Below are 17,430 nucleotides of genomic sequence, written 5' to 3'. Positions count from 1 at the left end.
TTGGCAAGCACAAAAAAAACAGCATTTCGCATGTCAGCGGTACCAATTTATTTACAGAAGACATTGCGCAACGTTCAGTGGCGTTGTATAACACCGGCGCCCCAAGCAACATGGAGACCGACTAAAAATAACATCCTTTAAAATTTGAAAATGCACGGGTGGAGCTCGGCATCGTATCATGGGGTTCATGGCGCTCTCCTGTGCCGCACCATCCCCAGGGCGTCATCGACTACATCTTCTACTCCAAGCTGCACCTGAACCTGCTGGGCGTGCTGGGTCCGCTGGACACGCACTGGCTGGACGAGAACAACGTGACCGGCTGCCCGCACCCCAGCATCCCCTCTGACCACTTCTCCTTGCTCGTAGAGCTTGAGCTGCTGCCGCCGCTGACGCCGTCGCAGCTATCTGCGATGGCGCCGCCGCCGCACGCCTCCCCGTCGCCGCTGCCCAACGGCATCCACTTCACGGGGGGGCGCAGGTAGTGCACGGGGGCGCCGGCCACTGGCGCCACCACCGCCGCCTCCTCCTCCTCGGTCACCGCTCTGTATTCCCCACCGCCACCCCCCTCCAACGACGCGACGACTCCGCTGCCCCAGTGGCGCGAGCGCCCACGTGCCTCATGTCGTCGTGGCACAGCCGGCGCTTAGCCCCCCCTATTTTAAATGTTTCCTCCTCGGTTCTTGTTTGGCCCTTATTTTTTTTCCATTCATCGACTCTGTGTAATAGTAATAATATATGTCAAGGGCGGATGTTATTTTTTTTGTTCGTATTTCCTCTCTGTTTTTCTTAGCTCGCCACAATGACGGGAAGCGTTCTGCGCAGGCTGGACTAAAAACATAATTGCGCCATCACGCTCCACAGGGTTGTGCACGGAAGCGTTTTCAACAGGCCGGTTTCTCTTCTCACCCCCGTGTGTGCGCGCTTGTGTATTTCCTGAAGTAATCTTCTCGTTTTGTTTCTCCAGGAAGTTGCGTGTAGTTTTATCGGATCTTATGAAATTTCGCTTTCATTGGCAGATGAATCAACAGCTCGGTGTGTGTTACAAGCACAGTGGCATGGGCTAACCAGGGAACTAGCTGAAGTAATAAAAGATGTTTTAATTATTTTAGTTTATTTCTTTAATTATCTTTTTTTACGTGATACGATTAAGTGAGGTCCTTTGGATTGATACTTAAAATTTAATAAAATATATGGATAATATTAATGTGCAAAATGTTGAACTCCGGACTGGGAATATGAAATGTGCTAACGAATGCATGTTTGTTGATTTGGTTAATTTCCTGCAATTTTATCCAAGTCTCAGGGCGAAAGCATGTTGAATGTGTGGTTATGTGGTGTGTACTTCCTCAAGTTTTGACAGCAGATTGTACATGAACCTGACAGCCAGCCGCTCACTGTACTACTGTACATGCCCGTCGTCTTGTCAATGCAAAAGCCTACACAGCACAAGTTTTTACTGCATTTGTTGGTGGTTTTTAAAAGAAGAAAAAGTTTTCGTAAAAAAAACAAGAAAAAGCCAAAAAAAAGTAACGAAGACGACCTTGTTTTTGTGTAAAGGTATATTTTTTCAAAAATTTGTTGGTTTTTTTTGCATTTGTAGTCCTAACATTTTGGCAGCTAGCACACAGTCGGTCATGTTTAAAACAATATCGGTCGCACGTACACGAGAAAAAATAATTAGTGGATTGATTGACTAACGAGTAAAATGATGACAAAATAGTTGCAACCAACCAAAGTTTTTAGAATGATTACGTTTGCGCAAAAAAACAAACAAATTGTAAGCGTTTTTGGAGGCGTCGGTGTTTTTTGTCCAAGTCCAGCTTGCACAGGAATAGTTTTTTTTTGCAGGCGCATGTGGAGAGTCTGTAAAAGAGAAGAGAAAGGAGAGCTGGGGAAAAAAAATAAAACGTAAAGGATTTAAAAGGAAAAAATGATACCCGCTGACCTTCCAGGCGTGCTTTGAGGTGGGCGCGATTCGCGAGTGTAAACACCTGTAAAGTCCGTTATCCCTCACGTGTTGTAGTCTCCCCCTGGCGACGGTCAATTGTTGGTGCCTGCGAGCAACAGCGCAGGCGGTGTTTGGTCAGCCCTCGTGCCCCAGCCTTGCCATTTTAACTCTCTACGTTTTCTCTCGGTAACCAAACCACCAATTCCTTTGCTGCCTTGGCTTTTGGTGACGCTTTGAAGCGACGCACGCACGCCCACTTGCTCTCGCCCCCCCCCTCCCCCCCCCGCTTTCTCGTTCTCAGGCATGCTTGCGTTTCAGTACCCACTTTCACACGAACGTTCACTTCACACATTAACACGTTAGAAATGTACAGCCAAACAGTACTCATTAACATGTACACAAGCAGTGCACACATACATACATTCATACGCATTCAGACATGCATACATTTGTTAATGTGTGCGTACAGGTTTTAAACAGTCGTTTGCACTCCAATATGGACACCTATAATATTTTAACCTGCACAGGCACCCTCATTAAATACACCAGCACGTATTCCTGTATGCGTTACCTCTTATAGACGCACGCACTCGCTCACCAAACACGTACGTACATGTGCAACGGATAACTTTCAAACGTTCGCCCAACTTAGGTCAGAGATCGTGTCTATTAAAAGAAGCTAAACATTAACGTTGATAACGATTACACGCTTAGACTTGCGGGTTTGCTATGACAATGCTTTCTATTGCTGAACAAGGTGTGTCTGCTCTTTTGGTCGGGAGAGGCCAAGGCAAACTCGTGGAATTATTTAATGTATTTAATGGACACAAACTGCACTCGAGTGTGGGGGTTCGTCCCAGGCACTCGGAAAGGACTGCCATGTGTCATGAATGCACTTATGAGCAGCGCTGGCATTCGCGGAGTTGACCAAATCCTCTCCTTTACTATTGTTGTTGTTGTTTTTCATTATTATTTTCGTTTACCCCAAACCATATCTCCACAACCAAAATGTACAAAGTAGAATTTTTGTCCTTTTTAAAAAAAACAACAAAAAAACAGAAAATAAACCTGTTTTTTCTCTGGAAATGTACATAGATCTCACTAACTCAAGCCTTTGCAGCCCTAAGAGATATGCTATATATATCGTCAGGAGTATTTGGGAGGTTTTATAAAGGGGGTGTTTATTTTTGTTTTGTTTTAACGGGGATCCGAATGGTTTTTAAACAAAATGCTGTTAATACGTAACGTTATTTGAATCAACTTTGAACATTCGGTGTGTAAGTATAAATAATAATACTTTAAGAAAAAAACTAAAACAATAAATAAACGGCTATTGGATAGGATTACCTTTTCTCTCTCGTTGAAAAATACCCGCAAGCTCTCTCTGCTGTTTTTAGTGCACTGTTTGGCGGTGTTGTCACACGCAAAGAGCGTCCCCCGTTAGAAGAGCATCGCCGTCGTTGGGGTCCTCGCGTAGTTTTATAACGGCGTGGTGTCCCACCCGTGGATGAGCAGTTCACGCCAGAAGTGTGACGAAAAGTGGTTACTCGTCTAGTTCCCGGCCATAGCCTACTTAAGTTCCGTCCCACCCACCTTGTCCAGGATCTTGATGGGTGCACGTCGCAATTTTGGCGATCGCGCGTCGAGTTGTACTTTGACGTTCCCTTTGCTCTGCCGTCGCCGTGCGTCCTTACCACCTGTTCCTCATGCTTGTTTCTACGAACCAACTGTGCCTAACCCCTTATTCCCAGCGCAACTTTTACATCCCATAGCCGAACCTTGACGTGCCCAAAACTGGATTTCGACGTGCAATCGTCTCAGACCTTGACGTGTTAGTCGCTTCTCGATGCGATGGCTGGATTATACGAGTGCCAGATCTCATTGTGGAGCAGCTGGATCGTGAGCACATGGCCAGATGCAACAAATGCTCCAGCTGGATCTCGAATGTTACCAATTGCATGGCCAGATCCTAACCATGTTGCAGCCAGATCTCAACATTCTATATCTGAATCTCGACATGCCATAATAATATCTTAACATGCTCTGTCCAGATTTTGACATCATCTCCGTAGCTGGATCTTGGCAGGTGGTGACCAGACATTAATGGACTATTGCGGAACTCCATGGTTAACGGGTTTTTTTTCCATGCAACTTTTAGCCGAGACTGCTCGCCCATACCGTCCCACCCTCGCCCAGACGCTGGTGAAGCTACAGTGTCTCGGCATTTCCAGGCGCCACTGTGACCCACGGGCATCTCGGTCGTGAATGAGCATAGCTAGCATACGGGGAGTGTGTGGGGTGGGGGGGGGGGGGGCCCCTTTAGGTCTCCTCACCGGTGCACAGGACCGCCCTCCAAATTGCGGATTTTTCACAAACGGCTCATTTTTAAGGGGGAAAAATATCTTCGCTTTTAAAGCACTGACTTTGGTGGGCATTCGTCGCAAGCGTTGGAGGCCGAGAACGTTATTTTTATTTGAGAAAACCACAATGGTCACCTTTTTTAAAAGTACTGTTGATGACGATGATAGTAATGTATGAAATTATGTTTTATACATTTGTTGAACTATAAATAAGAGATGTAGAATTTGTATGCAAGGGTTCCATTGAACCTAATTATCAAATGCTATGCGTATTTAAGACTCGGAGGATGCCTCAGGCTGTGGTGCTTGCCATGGGCTCTCCTAAGAGAGTCCTTGTGCTGTCTTATACTTGTTAGGCATGTAACGATTTACAGCCCCACCATCAATTCGCCAATTTGTCACGATTCAAGGGACGCCATTTGGATTCGAGAGTGGTGTACCGTCTCATTTTCACCTCCTTGTTTGTATCGTTCCCCCATGGTGTGTTCTGTCTCATTTGTTTCAGTACCGTTGCGTGTTACAGGATTTAATTTGCGTTGTAAATAATCGCTGCGGTGACGATTCGTTGCGCGTCGCGAGTCCGATCGCCGATTTAAATCTATGAGTCGTTACATGCCTAATAGCTATATTAACATCAAGGCGCTTTGTGTCATTTTTCTGCCCATTCAAAAAATATAGTGATTTTACTTAATTAAAATATTGAATATATGAAATACCTATGTGCCCTACTGTAAAAATGATGTGTGATAAAACTAATGTCTATATTGTGTGTGTATATATGTGTGTGTGTGTATACGGTGTACATGTGTGTGTGCGCCTGTGTTTGCTTTGAACGCAGGCTACATGTATTGCGCACAGGTATATACACATACACTGTGTGCGTGTACTTGAGGCGTACACAATGTGCGTGTATAATGTAGATATATACGGTGCTTTACATATGCACACACAAGCATAGATTGGCACTTTTTTCAGTTGATATTTGATAAAAACTGGTTTACAATGGAGAAAGAAAAAAAAAACCTCTTGCAATAACGATCACCCATTAGTCACACGTGTTGACTTAAGCATTAAGAGCTGCTTAAAACGAGCCCCGTTTCAAATTTACCGGTGGTGTGCGTGTGTGCAGCGTATGCAAAGGGCGGTCATAAAAGTTTTGGCAAATGAGATGTGCAGAACACCTTTCTGATTTCGGGCTTATTTTAAAGCCTCGTCTTTTATCGTCGTACTTCCCGTGAAGAACGTAATGTACCTCAATGAGCTGTCTCCTCGTTAGATGCCTTTCCGTTGAACCACGATAGTTGTCGTTAGCGGTGGGGGGAGGGTGGGGCTAGTCAATAGGAAAAAAGTTCAGTGAAAGTTGTTAATCTTGGACATACACTTAGAGGTGCTGACCCCCTCGTTCCCAAAACTTGAGTGAGCGCCCTCCGGCAGACAGATGCACGTCTGTGTATATATCCGTGTGCGCGTGTACGTGTGTACACCTCGTAGGGCGTGATTATCTGCGATATTTACCCGCTTTAAAAAAAAAAGATGCACTTGTGTTAACTGAAGCGCTTTTTTTGTAACCGAGGAAGCGGCGAAAATTATACACTGCCTTCAGGCAGAGAGAGCTTGTTTGGTATTTTCCCCCCTCTTTGAGACATCATCATCGTCATTGCCTTTGTGGGACGAGACACTTGTGGGCAGTGACGTGTTCATGTCTGGGATTGTTTGGGTTCCGTCCTCACTCGGGTGTCCGCGTGTCATCCCGCTGAGCGTTATTAAACTGTCGTGCATTGTGCATAACCCTTGCTCAGCTGACGTGACACGGTAGTGACGAGGACACGTGCGTGTACGTGCGTGAGTTTATATTTTTCTTTTCCCTGCGTTATCAAGCACCCCCTGTCGCAAATGTACAGGATATTTTGCCACTTGTTTCTTGATCTGGAGGTTAATGTTAAAATTTTAAAGGTGATTTTGTTTCTCACCGGTCGTTACTTGTAACCCAGCCTTTAATAAAGAGCATTCCTGAATGTTTGAAGAAAAAAAACGATAAACTAAAGGACAAAAAAAATAAGCAAAAGGTTGAGATTTAATAACAAGAGAATCCATAACCAGCTAGAATCATGTTCGACAATATACTGGCCGATTTTGTGACTGGCTGCGCCTGGGGGGTTCGGTTCGGTGTCGTCGGGGGTGTGGAGCGTGGTTCGTCATATTGAGGCTGTGCGAGTCGTGGCGGAGGAAGAGAGGGGTGAGGCTGGAGTCGGGGTGGGTTTGGCAGTGCGCGGGTTGGGCGCTCGGAGGGGAGGGCTCGGGTATTGGGGTTGGGAATAGTGTACAGATATTATCCCGTTCTTTTCGCAGTCGTCGTGGTCGTTTTTATTTCGTTCGTGTTGCGTGCTACCCGGAGCGGATAACGGTGCACACCGCCGCACCCCCTCGCCCGGGGATGTGGTGGTGGTGCTTCATTATTCTCAACGCCTTGTGGTTATTTCCCCCCCCCACCACCACCCCCCATGTTTTGTCACGGTGCGTAGGAGTGACGGGGTGGAGGTAAGCGCAGCGCATCGGAGGCGGTCGTCGTTTCCACGTATTTCAGAAATGATTCCCTGAATCGTTTTGCCACTGTGGATGTAGTTCACTTCAGATTTGTGTTTGGAGTTAAGATCCTTAAACAGATGTCGGTATTCAGGAAAGTTGGGAATTCTCTTATTTCATTGGCAGGAGGGCTTCCTCTTGATTTCTGACCAGCAGCATTTACTCCTGGCCGGTAATTGTTTTAATCTCACTTGCAGTAGAAATGTATTAGTTGGAGTTCAGAGTCGCCGTTTAATAACGCAAGTAACATGAGCAGAGGTAAACAAAAACCATCGCACATTATTGTTTAACGTAGAAGCGAAAGATCTAAAGTTGAACGCTGCATAGATTCCACACTGCCCTGCCTCATTCAGAAAATGGGTGTCCTCATGTTTCTGCGCAAGAAAGCGCTCCGGAGACTAAAAATAGGGCTTTCCACTTTAACAACTACCGATTGCTCCAGTTTGATATGGGAGTTTCCATCTTTTGAGTGAATGCTCTGTTCCCCGATAAACAAAAGTGACTGAATTTGTCATTTTACTGTAAGAAGTCTGTATGCTAAAGCGAATCTGTGATTTTGTTTGTCATTTCGGCTGAGCTGAGCCAGTGTTGGAAATTCCACATTCCTAAAGCAAGGGCGGGTTGGTACATAGGAAAGCCACTGTTCACTTTACTTCTCAGTGTAATGTGTCCTAGCCTCGGATAAATGATGGAATAAGTAAATTCATAACTATGGTTTGAGCTATGAGCTTTAGTACTCGTATCAACTCTTTATTTATCAACATCAGATTCTTAAGTCTCCCTGTGCTGCTATAGCTTTTACAGTTCATTGTATAATCTCAGAGGCGCTGACCTAGTCACTCATTTGATTAATTATTGGTGTTCACCATCAGATGTGTGTAGGCTGTCCCATGCATTTCCATTCCAATGGCAAATTAATTCCAGAGAATCGATTTACAAGAGACGTGAAGACGACGATCAACGTTTCCCATCGACAACTCGTGTACACTCCGCCACCCTTACTGCATCGGGGCTCCGCTGCTATATTTGGTTCATCTCCCAACTGTGGCTGTGGGTGGGTGGGCGATCGCGCTGCTGTGTCACCGGCGCTGCCCCGGGGTCTGTTGGCGGGCCACGGACCCCAGGATTGTTTAGAAAGTGCCCTGCGATCGCCACTCACAACCGACCACGTTTAAACCATCATGACGCTGTCTCGCCCTCGGTCACATGTTATCCGTACAACCGTTTAAAACTAAATGTTTTGTACATATTTTTCGAAGGATTTTTCCCCCAACACTTTGTTTTTAAAATATTTTGTTTTTGTTATTCCCAGTTTCTGTAGGTTCTCCAGGCACAGGCTTGTTATGCTCTGGGAGGGCCTACAGTCTTGGTGTAACTCCACACTGCACTGGGAATCGACCCAGAAGCGGCATTATTACAGGCCTCCTTAGCCTAGCACTCTCACAAGGTCTCTCTTGCCACAGTATGTAGTCTCTACTACATCAGTGCAGTTATGCGAGCAGTTCACTTTATGCCGGCAATGTTATTTAGTTGGGCTTGACTGAGTCCATTACAAAAACCAAATGGTTTTCCTCTTGTGCAGTCATCGGTGACCGGGTTGAAACCATCAAACTTGCTGTACTTGATAATTTGGTTTAATCTCAGGTGAGAGCCAGGGATTTGAACCCAGGTTCTCAGCGGTGCTGGCTCAATGCTCCCACACAGCTTTAGCATCAGACCTTTTGAGCCATCAGGCCATCTCAACTTGCAATTAATATTTTAAAAGTGACATTGTTTTTACATTTTATTTGTTTAGGACAATGTTTATGTTACAAATTTTTGTTCAATTTTTTTGTTTGGTTTTGTAACTGGTGTGACGCACAGGTTCAATAGGCAGCAGTGTGTTTGGCCAAACCAGCTAGACGGGAAACAAAGTAAAACAAGTAAAGCACGATACGGGGAAATAAACTATTGGTGCAATAAAATCACCAGCAAGTGGCAAAGCAAAAAAGAAATTGTCTTTTTGTCGCGGAAAACAAGTCAGTGTAGTAACATATTTTAACTAAGAGAGAAAAAAATATGTATTTTCTATTTTAAAAGAAAAATGCGTACAACCATCGGCAATTTTATTCTGAGCTCTGTGGTCTGTCACTCATCGCTGGTTGTTTTGCTACGGTCGATATTTCCCGGGCTTCGGTGCAGCCTGGGTTTAAATGGCATCACCGCGCCCCACGTTTGTTTATCATGCACAGTATTTTACATTGGTGCTTGTCTCATCATAATGGGGGCCGTTAGAAATCCGCGGAAGCCCAAACCTGCAACAGACCCAACATCCTTGTGTACCACTAGCTTTTGGAGCAACAAATAAAGCAACCTTGCCAGTTTTAGTATAGGCAAGTGTGTAGTCGTTTTGTTTTAAACGCTCAGTTTCTGCATTCGCTGCGGAGAATTTCAGCTGGGCTTTCGCTGTTGAGAAAACCCAAAAGGCTTCCAGGGATGTTCTACCTGCCCATTTCATATCCTGCCTAGTGTAGAAAATAAAGCCATGGCTATTGTATATTGCATCGAGCAAAGTGATAACACATCTCCCAGACTGTTAAGAGAATTAAAATACCAACGGAGAGGAATACGGGGGTAACAAAAAACAGGAAAATGTAACCTTTTTGTGAGTACAAACAGCTGTCACACAGCGCTCTGTGCGGCGTTCCCATCTTGATGGTCACCAGGGCACCAGATCTGTGTACATTCTCCGCGCGTAATTTTAATGAGATGCCTGCATATGATAAAAGGATGCTAACGATGTTAATCGTGTGAAAACATTGAAATGGCCCAAGGAGTTGAAGGTTAGACTTCTTTTGTTAAATTTTCTGTGGTGCAGTTTTTACTTCTGAAAATGTTTTGCCTTTAATGTACATTTTGACCAGTTTTTTTTTCCCTTCTAATAAACATTGTGTGTTCTCTACCGTTCCGTTTATCCCTTGCGTCCGTGCCATCTCGCCTTCCGTCCCAGTTTTCTACGCGCAAGCTTACCATCTTTTTGCGTGCAATTTTATTTCTGCGCCAATCTATTTTTTTGGGGGGGGAGGGGGAGCTGCCATTTTATTTGAAGTCTTGAAAAAGAATGAAGAGAAAATAAAATGGAAAGTAATACGTTTGTAATCTCGTATTTGATTAGGACACTTGGATTTGACTGTCGAATGCTTTTTTTTTACTTGTTCATTCATGATGTGGACAAACGGTTGTATTAAAACCTCTACAATATTTCCCACTAATACAATTTATTGCGTGCTTTAACCCATTCGTGGTTTTTTTCTCTTTGCAAACTTATGCTCACCAGATTGTGGCGAAAGATGCGGCAACTGGAGGTCCACTGGACACTTTGCACCTCCGATTAGCACGGTTGGCTACGTATGGTGCAACATAAGTTCTACATACAACTTGGATTAGCAATATAAATAAATACGGGCCAGTCATCAATGTTGACATTTTTGTGAGTAGCAACAGTTTGTTTATGGTATCACCATGTCCTTGGTTGCACCCTAACCTTGTGGGACAGGCCATGTGCACTCTCCCAAAGGAAGCAGCTCAACATCCGTGCTTCTCTGGGTGCAGAGTTTTGCGCATCACGTTCGGTAAGCATGAGAATGTAAAAATGAGTGTTTTAAATGTCAATTCCACATTGCTATGGCAGTGGACCGTATCTCCAACGAGCAACCACTGTTGACCTCCCATAAGTGGACTCAATGTCGTCAAAACGCTCGTACCTCCGATGGTGGTGGTTGTTTTGGATACTTGTGATTGCAGACTTAAAGAACCCTGACTTGGGATTGACCTCGTTGCCTTATTACTAGCAGCTGTTTACCCGCGGTACACCTCCGATTAACACGGTTGGGCACGTACTGAGCGAAATAAGTAGCGTACATACTCCATGGGAAGGGCGGTGGTCATAGGCAAGGATATTGTGTGGGGAAATGGGAAGAGGGAATGGCAACAGAACAAGGAAAGGAAATACGGGAGCAAGTGGTTAGGATAGCTGATGGGGAGGAAGAGGGTACATTAGGACCTCTGCTGCTGCACGGAGCAGCGTCTGTTTTCACAGTGGGCGGGGTGAGGGATTCTGAGTAGGGGTGGCCACATGCAAACCACGTGGTTTACGAGAGGCTTGAGCTGGTTGAGATGTATAGAACGAGCAAAGTCGCATTGTGCTTGGGACCGTGGCAGGGTGCTTACAATCCGGATTAATGCCATGGTAAGTAAAGACAAATGTGAGAACAAATTCACGTGTGAGCAGCGAGTGAGACCCATCTCACTTCCAGGCGGCGTTAATGGGACCGAGCCTTAACACGTGCGTCTTGTGTGAGCCACTGACGCATTTCAATACAAACCCATTGTCACCTGTTGAACCGGTTAGCCTACTGCTTTGCACACTTGCCGATTAACCATTTGTGTACATCCTTGATGATTTCGTTCTTGGAACGTTTGCTTGGTAGTTTCTGAAGGAAATTGCAACAAATCCTGCAGTCTGCTATTATTGTGGAGGCTCACGACCCTGTGGAATGAGTCGCAAAGAGTAGCCAAATGTGTGCATCACCGCCAACGTCCATTATTTCTCTTCAGTATCGGGGCATTGCTCATCTCCATTTGAGGATTTGAACCCTCGATGAAAATTCCACATTCTCATGGTGGGGACTGTTGGATGGCCACTTGGCTTCCACTGGCATCATTTGGCTTCCACTGGTATCTAAGAACTACCTACACACAAAAGTTTGAAACATTTATGAGATGGACTCACCAAATAAAGTTGTCCTCGAGGTCTGCAAGATCAGGACCAATAATTAAGGCCCATGACACCTTTGCCATGTATGTATGTTTGTTTGAACTTCTTTCCCACTGTACGTATCCAAACGTGCTAATCGGTGGTACGTGGGAAGGATAAACTAAACACGTGTTCACACCAGCGACCTCTGTTCGATTCCCGGCCACGGCTCACATCGGTGGCGAGTGATAGCAAAACCGATCCTGGGCTCCTTCACGGACCCACACGGACCAGCGTGATGAAGTCGTGGATGTTCAAACAATCCCCAACGAGAGGAGGGCCTTCGTCTCGCGGTGGATTGTCAAAGGGCTGTAGATTACATTTCCATTTATTGTTCAGCAACGCTGTTGGTTTGTTCTTACTGTATGTGAAGGTCGTTCGCGCACCCTACGTTGCCAACCGTGCTAATGGGAGTGTGCGATTGGCCTGAGACGCGAGCAGCATCTCGTGTTTAATGATGTCCGTTTGCCATTGGATAAGCGAGTTCCGACGGCTTGGGACGCAACTCTCTCAACATTGCCACGGACTGTGCGGTTCGCTGTCTGACACCGGTTTCCACCTGGCGAGTGAGAATGAAACGTTGAGAAGGCGCAGCCACCAGACTTTGAAGGGTGTCGGTACAAGTCCATGACGATTACTCGGGAAGGCCCCACGGAGTCTCAAAGACTTGCAGGAAGGTCCTACTACATGGGAGATATTGGGACAATTACACCAATAGCGAGTGAATTTAACACGCAGTGGGCTATCACGACCGATATCCATAATAATTTGTTTTGGTTAGATCACGTAAATATAAATGCGTCGTTAAAACCCGCCACCACCCGACATAGCCAATTAGTGAGGCTTGTCGCGTTAACAAAACGCGACAATTAGTGATCACTTCAGCTCACAGATTTGTTGGACAGGAGACCCACAAGTATGGAAATTGAAACGTCGTCGCACCAGCGAAACGTCGCTACTCAAATTGCTGTGAGGCAGGTCCCGCTGGTCAGCAGCTGGTCCAGCCCAGTGAGCATAGGCGATGTCGCCAGGAATGCCTCGGTACCAACAGCGGACGAGGCTCCCGTAGCCAGGACGAGATGTGGACGGCCAGTGAAGAGACCACCCCACCTCAGGGTTGATGCGCCTCCGGGTTGGCTACGTGCGACGCCGAAAGCAGCGCAACACGGTTGAAGGCACCTGCGGCATGGCAGGGATAGTCAACCCATGCTCTGCCACCGTGCCATCCGCGTGGTGCTTGCAGCGTGTACGTCCACACTCCCTCGAGAACGGAAACAACGTCACGGCGGGATCCACAGTGTCGATGGAATGGGATTGCGCAATAACGACGAGACTCGAGACTGTTGGAGATTCAAGTCGAGACGAGAGAGGACCGCAGAGGCTGCGCTGCAGTTGTCTCGGAAGCCAGACGGTTTAGGATGGAAGAGGGCATGTTCTGAGATTAAAATGTGTGATTTTGAGATCTTCTCAAAGATCTTTATGAGAGGATTTAGATAGGGCGGTAATGGTTAGGCACGAACGGTTTTCCGCACCAGGAAGGGATAGATCCATCTAGGACGGAAAGGTTGAAGATTCGAGCTATCCGTTTTGCAGTGAAGCTCCCCGCAAGGTGGAGGGCAAAGGCGGGGCAGGCCATGGGGCACCACCACCACCACCATCAGAGGGAGTTTTGGCGAGCGTGGACAGCAAGGTGAGGACTCCAAATCCCATCGGTTATTGATGCCCGGTAGGGCAGCAAGCGGCCGTCAGAGCCCACCCCCGGGCCCTCTCAACTCGCGCGATCGCAAGCGCAGACGGTGGTGGAGCAAGGTGGAAGGTGTGTGCCGTCGAAAGAACAAATATTTGGGGCGCCACCGCGGTGGCTAGGAGATGTTAACTACCTCGCCTGGTATACAGGAGGTCGTGGGTTCGATCCCGACCCTGACGCCTGCTGCTGTATGTTTGGAGTGTGTGTCTCTCTCTCATCATCACGGTGGCTAGGAGATGGTAACTACCTCGCCTGGTATACAGGAGCTCGTGGGTTCGATTCCGATCCTGACACCTGCTGTATATTTGGAGTGTGTGTGTCTCTCATCATCATCACGGTGGCTAGGAGATGTTAACTACCTCGCTTGGTATACAGGAGGTCGTGGGTTCGATCCCGACCCTGACACCTGCTGCTGTATATTTGGAGTGTGTGTGCTCTCTCATCATTATCACGGTGGCTAGGAGATGTTAACTACCTCGCTTGGTATACAGGAGGTCGTGGGTTCGATCCCGACCCTGACACCTGCTGCTGTATATTTGGAGTGTGTGTGTTCTCTCATCAGCATCACGGTGGCTAGGAGATGGTAACTACCTCGCGTGGTATACTGGAGGTCGTGGGTTCGATCCCGACCCTGACGCCTGCTGCTGCTGTATATTTGGAGTGTGTGTGTCTCTCTCTCATCATCACGGTGGCTAGGAGATGTTAACTACCTCGCCTGGTATACAGGAGGTCGTAGGTTCGATCCCGACCCTGACGCCTGCTGCTGTATATTTGGAGTGTGTGTGCTCTCCCCGTGGTCGCGTGGATTTTTCTCCGGGTCCTCCGGTTTTTTCCCCCCACGTTTACAATCAACATCACGCATTTAGATTATTTGGCTGCTTTAAGTTTCCACTTCGTTGAGCTATTATTTGTGGCCAGGTCCCTTCTGAAAAAGAGTTATATAGCTCAGTGGGCCCTTACCTCGTAAAATAAAAATAGCAAAACATTTGTATTTAAAAATGGAAAAAGACTCTTGAGACTCTGAGTCTGTTTAATTTCCTTATTGCGCAACTGGTAGCTCTGTTGCGGACCAAGCACTTGCGGACGATCCCGACGCTGACGCCTGCTGCTGTGTTTTTGGAGTTTGCGTCTCTCGCTCTCCGTGGCCGCGTGGAGTTTTCTCCTGGTCCTCCGGTTTTTCCCTCCCACATTTAGAATCAACATGACGCGTTTCGAGTTTATGGCCGCAATGCATTTCCACATGATATTCGCCGCTTCGTTGAGCTATCGTTTGTGGCCATGTCGCTTCTGAAAAAGTGCTGGAGAGCTCAGTTGGCCTTACCTGTTCAAATGGGGGAAATATTTGTGTGGACCAATCAAATTCAAGGACAGTGCATATTATTATCAGAGTTGTCTTTTTTGTTTGCATTTTGACTGCTTGTGTTGTGGTTATTGCAAACATGATGCCTTGAATAAAGGTGTCAGTTTTTGTGCCAGTTAAAAGGATAAAACCTATTCCTATATGGGGGAAATAATTCTAGTTTAGTTTGTGTTCAACTGGCGGGATTGGTGCGGTGGTGCCGTCACTGCTGCCGGGTCGCGTAGGGTTGAGATTGCCCGTCGGGGCCAGGGGCACAATTGAGGACTCGGTGAGCCTTGTAGGTGAATGGTCGCAGGTCCCCTCTGTTTGGAGGAACTTTAGTTCCAGCACGCTCCACGATGTTAGCACCTTGGAGAATCATGGTGCCAGACCACGGTGGCCCGCATCCAATGGCTCGTCTCCGGCCAACGGTGCCGTGTGGAATAGATCCCCAAGAAGGGGGACCTGCATCTCCTTCCCGCTCTTGCAGTCACGATGCATCCAAGGGGCATTGTTTGACCATACTTCACCACGCCCATCAGTGCGGGTTGATGAAGGCAGGGAGCATAGATGCACGGAACAATAGATGCACAATGTATTAGGCTTCACAGCCGAACAGCCTGTAGTGCATGGTGGTTGACCATTCACGCATTATTAGGGCTGGACCCCGCTAATACTTCGAGATCTAATGAGATCGGGCGATTTGGCGCGAGGTCTTGCTGTAACCATATTGTACGTTATATCCCATCACAGCCGCCGTCTCTATTCGGACTCTGTCTGGATGCGTCAGCCCCAATGTCCCGAGAGCCGTGAACGGCCCCTTGACAGCTGTGCAGGCCGCGCACTTTTCGCGACGAAGTCCCCGGCGCGGATTGCGAGCGTCGCCTGCAATCGAGAGAACCTCTTAAATTGTAAGGGCAGGCGAGCGCGGTGAACAGACTCGGGTGACCACAGCCTGGGTTTATTTCCACAGGCAGGCGACACGCGTGGATCTCAAGGCAGGCGGGCGGGCAGACACGGGCGAGTGGCACTGTGCAGCAAGGTCCCGGGTCCAGATCCCCCCCCCCCCCTTCTGGGGTCGCGCTGCTGGTGTCACCTCCGATTAGCACGGTTGGCTACGTACGGTGCGAAATAAGTTCAACATACATACACCATCTTAGAATCGCGATCAGATCCAGAATAACGCTGCTGGCGAACGGAGTGGAACAACGCTGACGTTCAGAATGAACACCTCATTCAAGACCCAAACGTCACGTCTCCCCGAAGACACTGGCGGTGTCACCGTCAGCCGCGTCAGAACATCACCGGGCCGATGCGCCACAGCTCCTTCGTAAATGGAATAACGAAAGACACAAGCCACAGGAGTGCGACTGCAGCCATGCAATCCAAACTCTGGCCCACAAAGTAAACCCATATACAGACACACACGGAGATGCATCGAGACGCGTGGAGATCCGTAGAGATGCATTGAAGACAAGGCACAGCAGTGCAGTTGTGGCCATGCAGGCGACACGACGGACCGTGCAGTAAACCCACCGTGGTCTGCACTAAACTGCATGAACTCTCTCGCACCTCGACATTGGCTCCTGACCATATTGCTGCACCCAGTGCCGGATTATCCCAGCAGCACAAGTCGCTGCAAACGCTGCGGGCCCCGCACTTTCAAGGGCCCCGCGCTAAACGCATTCAAGCTATCAATTCCGGTTCAGTGATCCTGCACTTGCTCTATTACTATAGTACTATACCGCCTTCAACTTTTATGAACGACTGGGTGTTTAAGGTTAGCGATTTGTCGTGTGATCTGGCAGTATAGCAAATGGGAAAAAAAATGTGTTTATTTATTTAGGGCACCTTCATAATTGATGTTACAGGCCCCGCTAGCTTAATCCGGCACCGCTTGCTGCCAATCACCCTCAAGAATACAATCGGCGTCCAAACCATCCACGGTCCACTCTGGGGCTTGCATCTCCCGTGCCGATAGAGGGCGACACTCGCGGTCAAAGATCCTCGGCGCAACGCAATCGCGGATTTACGAGGCTCCTATAGGGTGGCGACTGCATTTCTGCAAGGGCTTAAGAGCGACACGGGGCGGCGTGGCTGCTCTGGGAGCGAGGGGCATAGCAGGAGAACTCGTTCTGTCAGTTTCACGGGAGGAGAGAGATGGGTCAAGAGGGTCTGTAGGTCGGACACGGAAAGAAGTCGCGTCATAGAGAGACTCACAGGCGAAGGAGGAGAGGAAAGAGCTCGAGTCTGGACCTGCAACAGGGGAAGGAAGGGTGCTGGCAGTGTGGACGATCGGGGAGACGGAGTTCCGAACACAGGGAGTAGCAGCAGCAGCAGAGGAGGATGAGGATGAGAAAGAGCGATCTCCCATTGGGCTGAGCTCCTCTGGGGTTTGGACAGAGGGTGCCCCGGCTGCTGGAGCGGAGGGAATGGGGAGGGCGAGGGGAGCGAGATGAGAGGAAAGATTTAGGAGAGTGGTTTTTGATGTTTGCCCAAGGGCGCCAGGGTGGCGAGATGTTAACTCCCTCGCCTGCTCTACGGGAAGGTCGTGGGTTCGACCCTGACCCCAGTATATTTGGAGTTGGCGTGTCTCTCTCCCAGTGGTCACGTGGATTTTTCTCCGGGTCCTCCGGTTTTCCCCTCCACATTTGTAAT

General features: G+C 47.8%; 1 protein-coding gene across 1 annotated transcript in view; it reads left to right on the top strand.

Moving 5' to 3' along the window:
- The window catches only part of LOC116950956 (CCR4-NOT transcription complex subunit 6-like), a 68,318-nt gene extending 58,484 nt beyond the window's left edge, over positions 1-9,834 (top strand). The window contains exon 13 of the mRNA XM_032969168.2: positions 219-9,834. Coding sequence (XP_032825059.1) covers positions 219-482 — 264 coding nt within the window. The 3' untranslated portion in view covers positions 483-9,834. The remainder of the gene's footprint in view (positions 1-218) is intronic.
- The last annotated feature ends 7,596 nt before the right edge of the window (positions 9,835-17,430 follow it).

Source organism: Petromyzon marinus, chromosome 41, assembly GCF_048934315.1.
Source record: "Petromyzon marinus isolate PM22_M1 ecotype Great Lakes invasive population chromosome 41, UKy_Petmar_22M1.pri1.0, whole genome shotgun sequence".
NCBI classification, from domain to species: domain Eukaryota; kingdom Metazoa; phylum Chordata; class Hyperoartia; order Petromyzontiformes; family Petromyzontidae; genus Petromyzon; species Petromyzon marinus.
The sequence above is the reverse complement of the archived record's forward strand: the minus strand, read 5'-3'. Positions and strand labels throughout refer to the sequence as shown.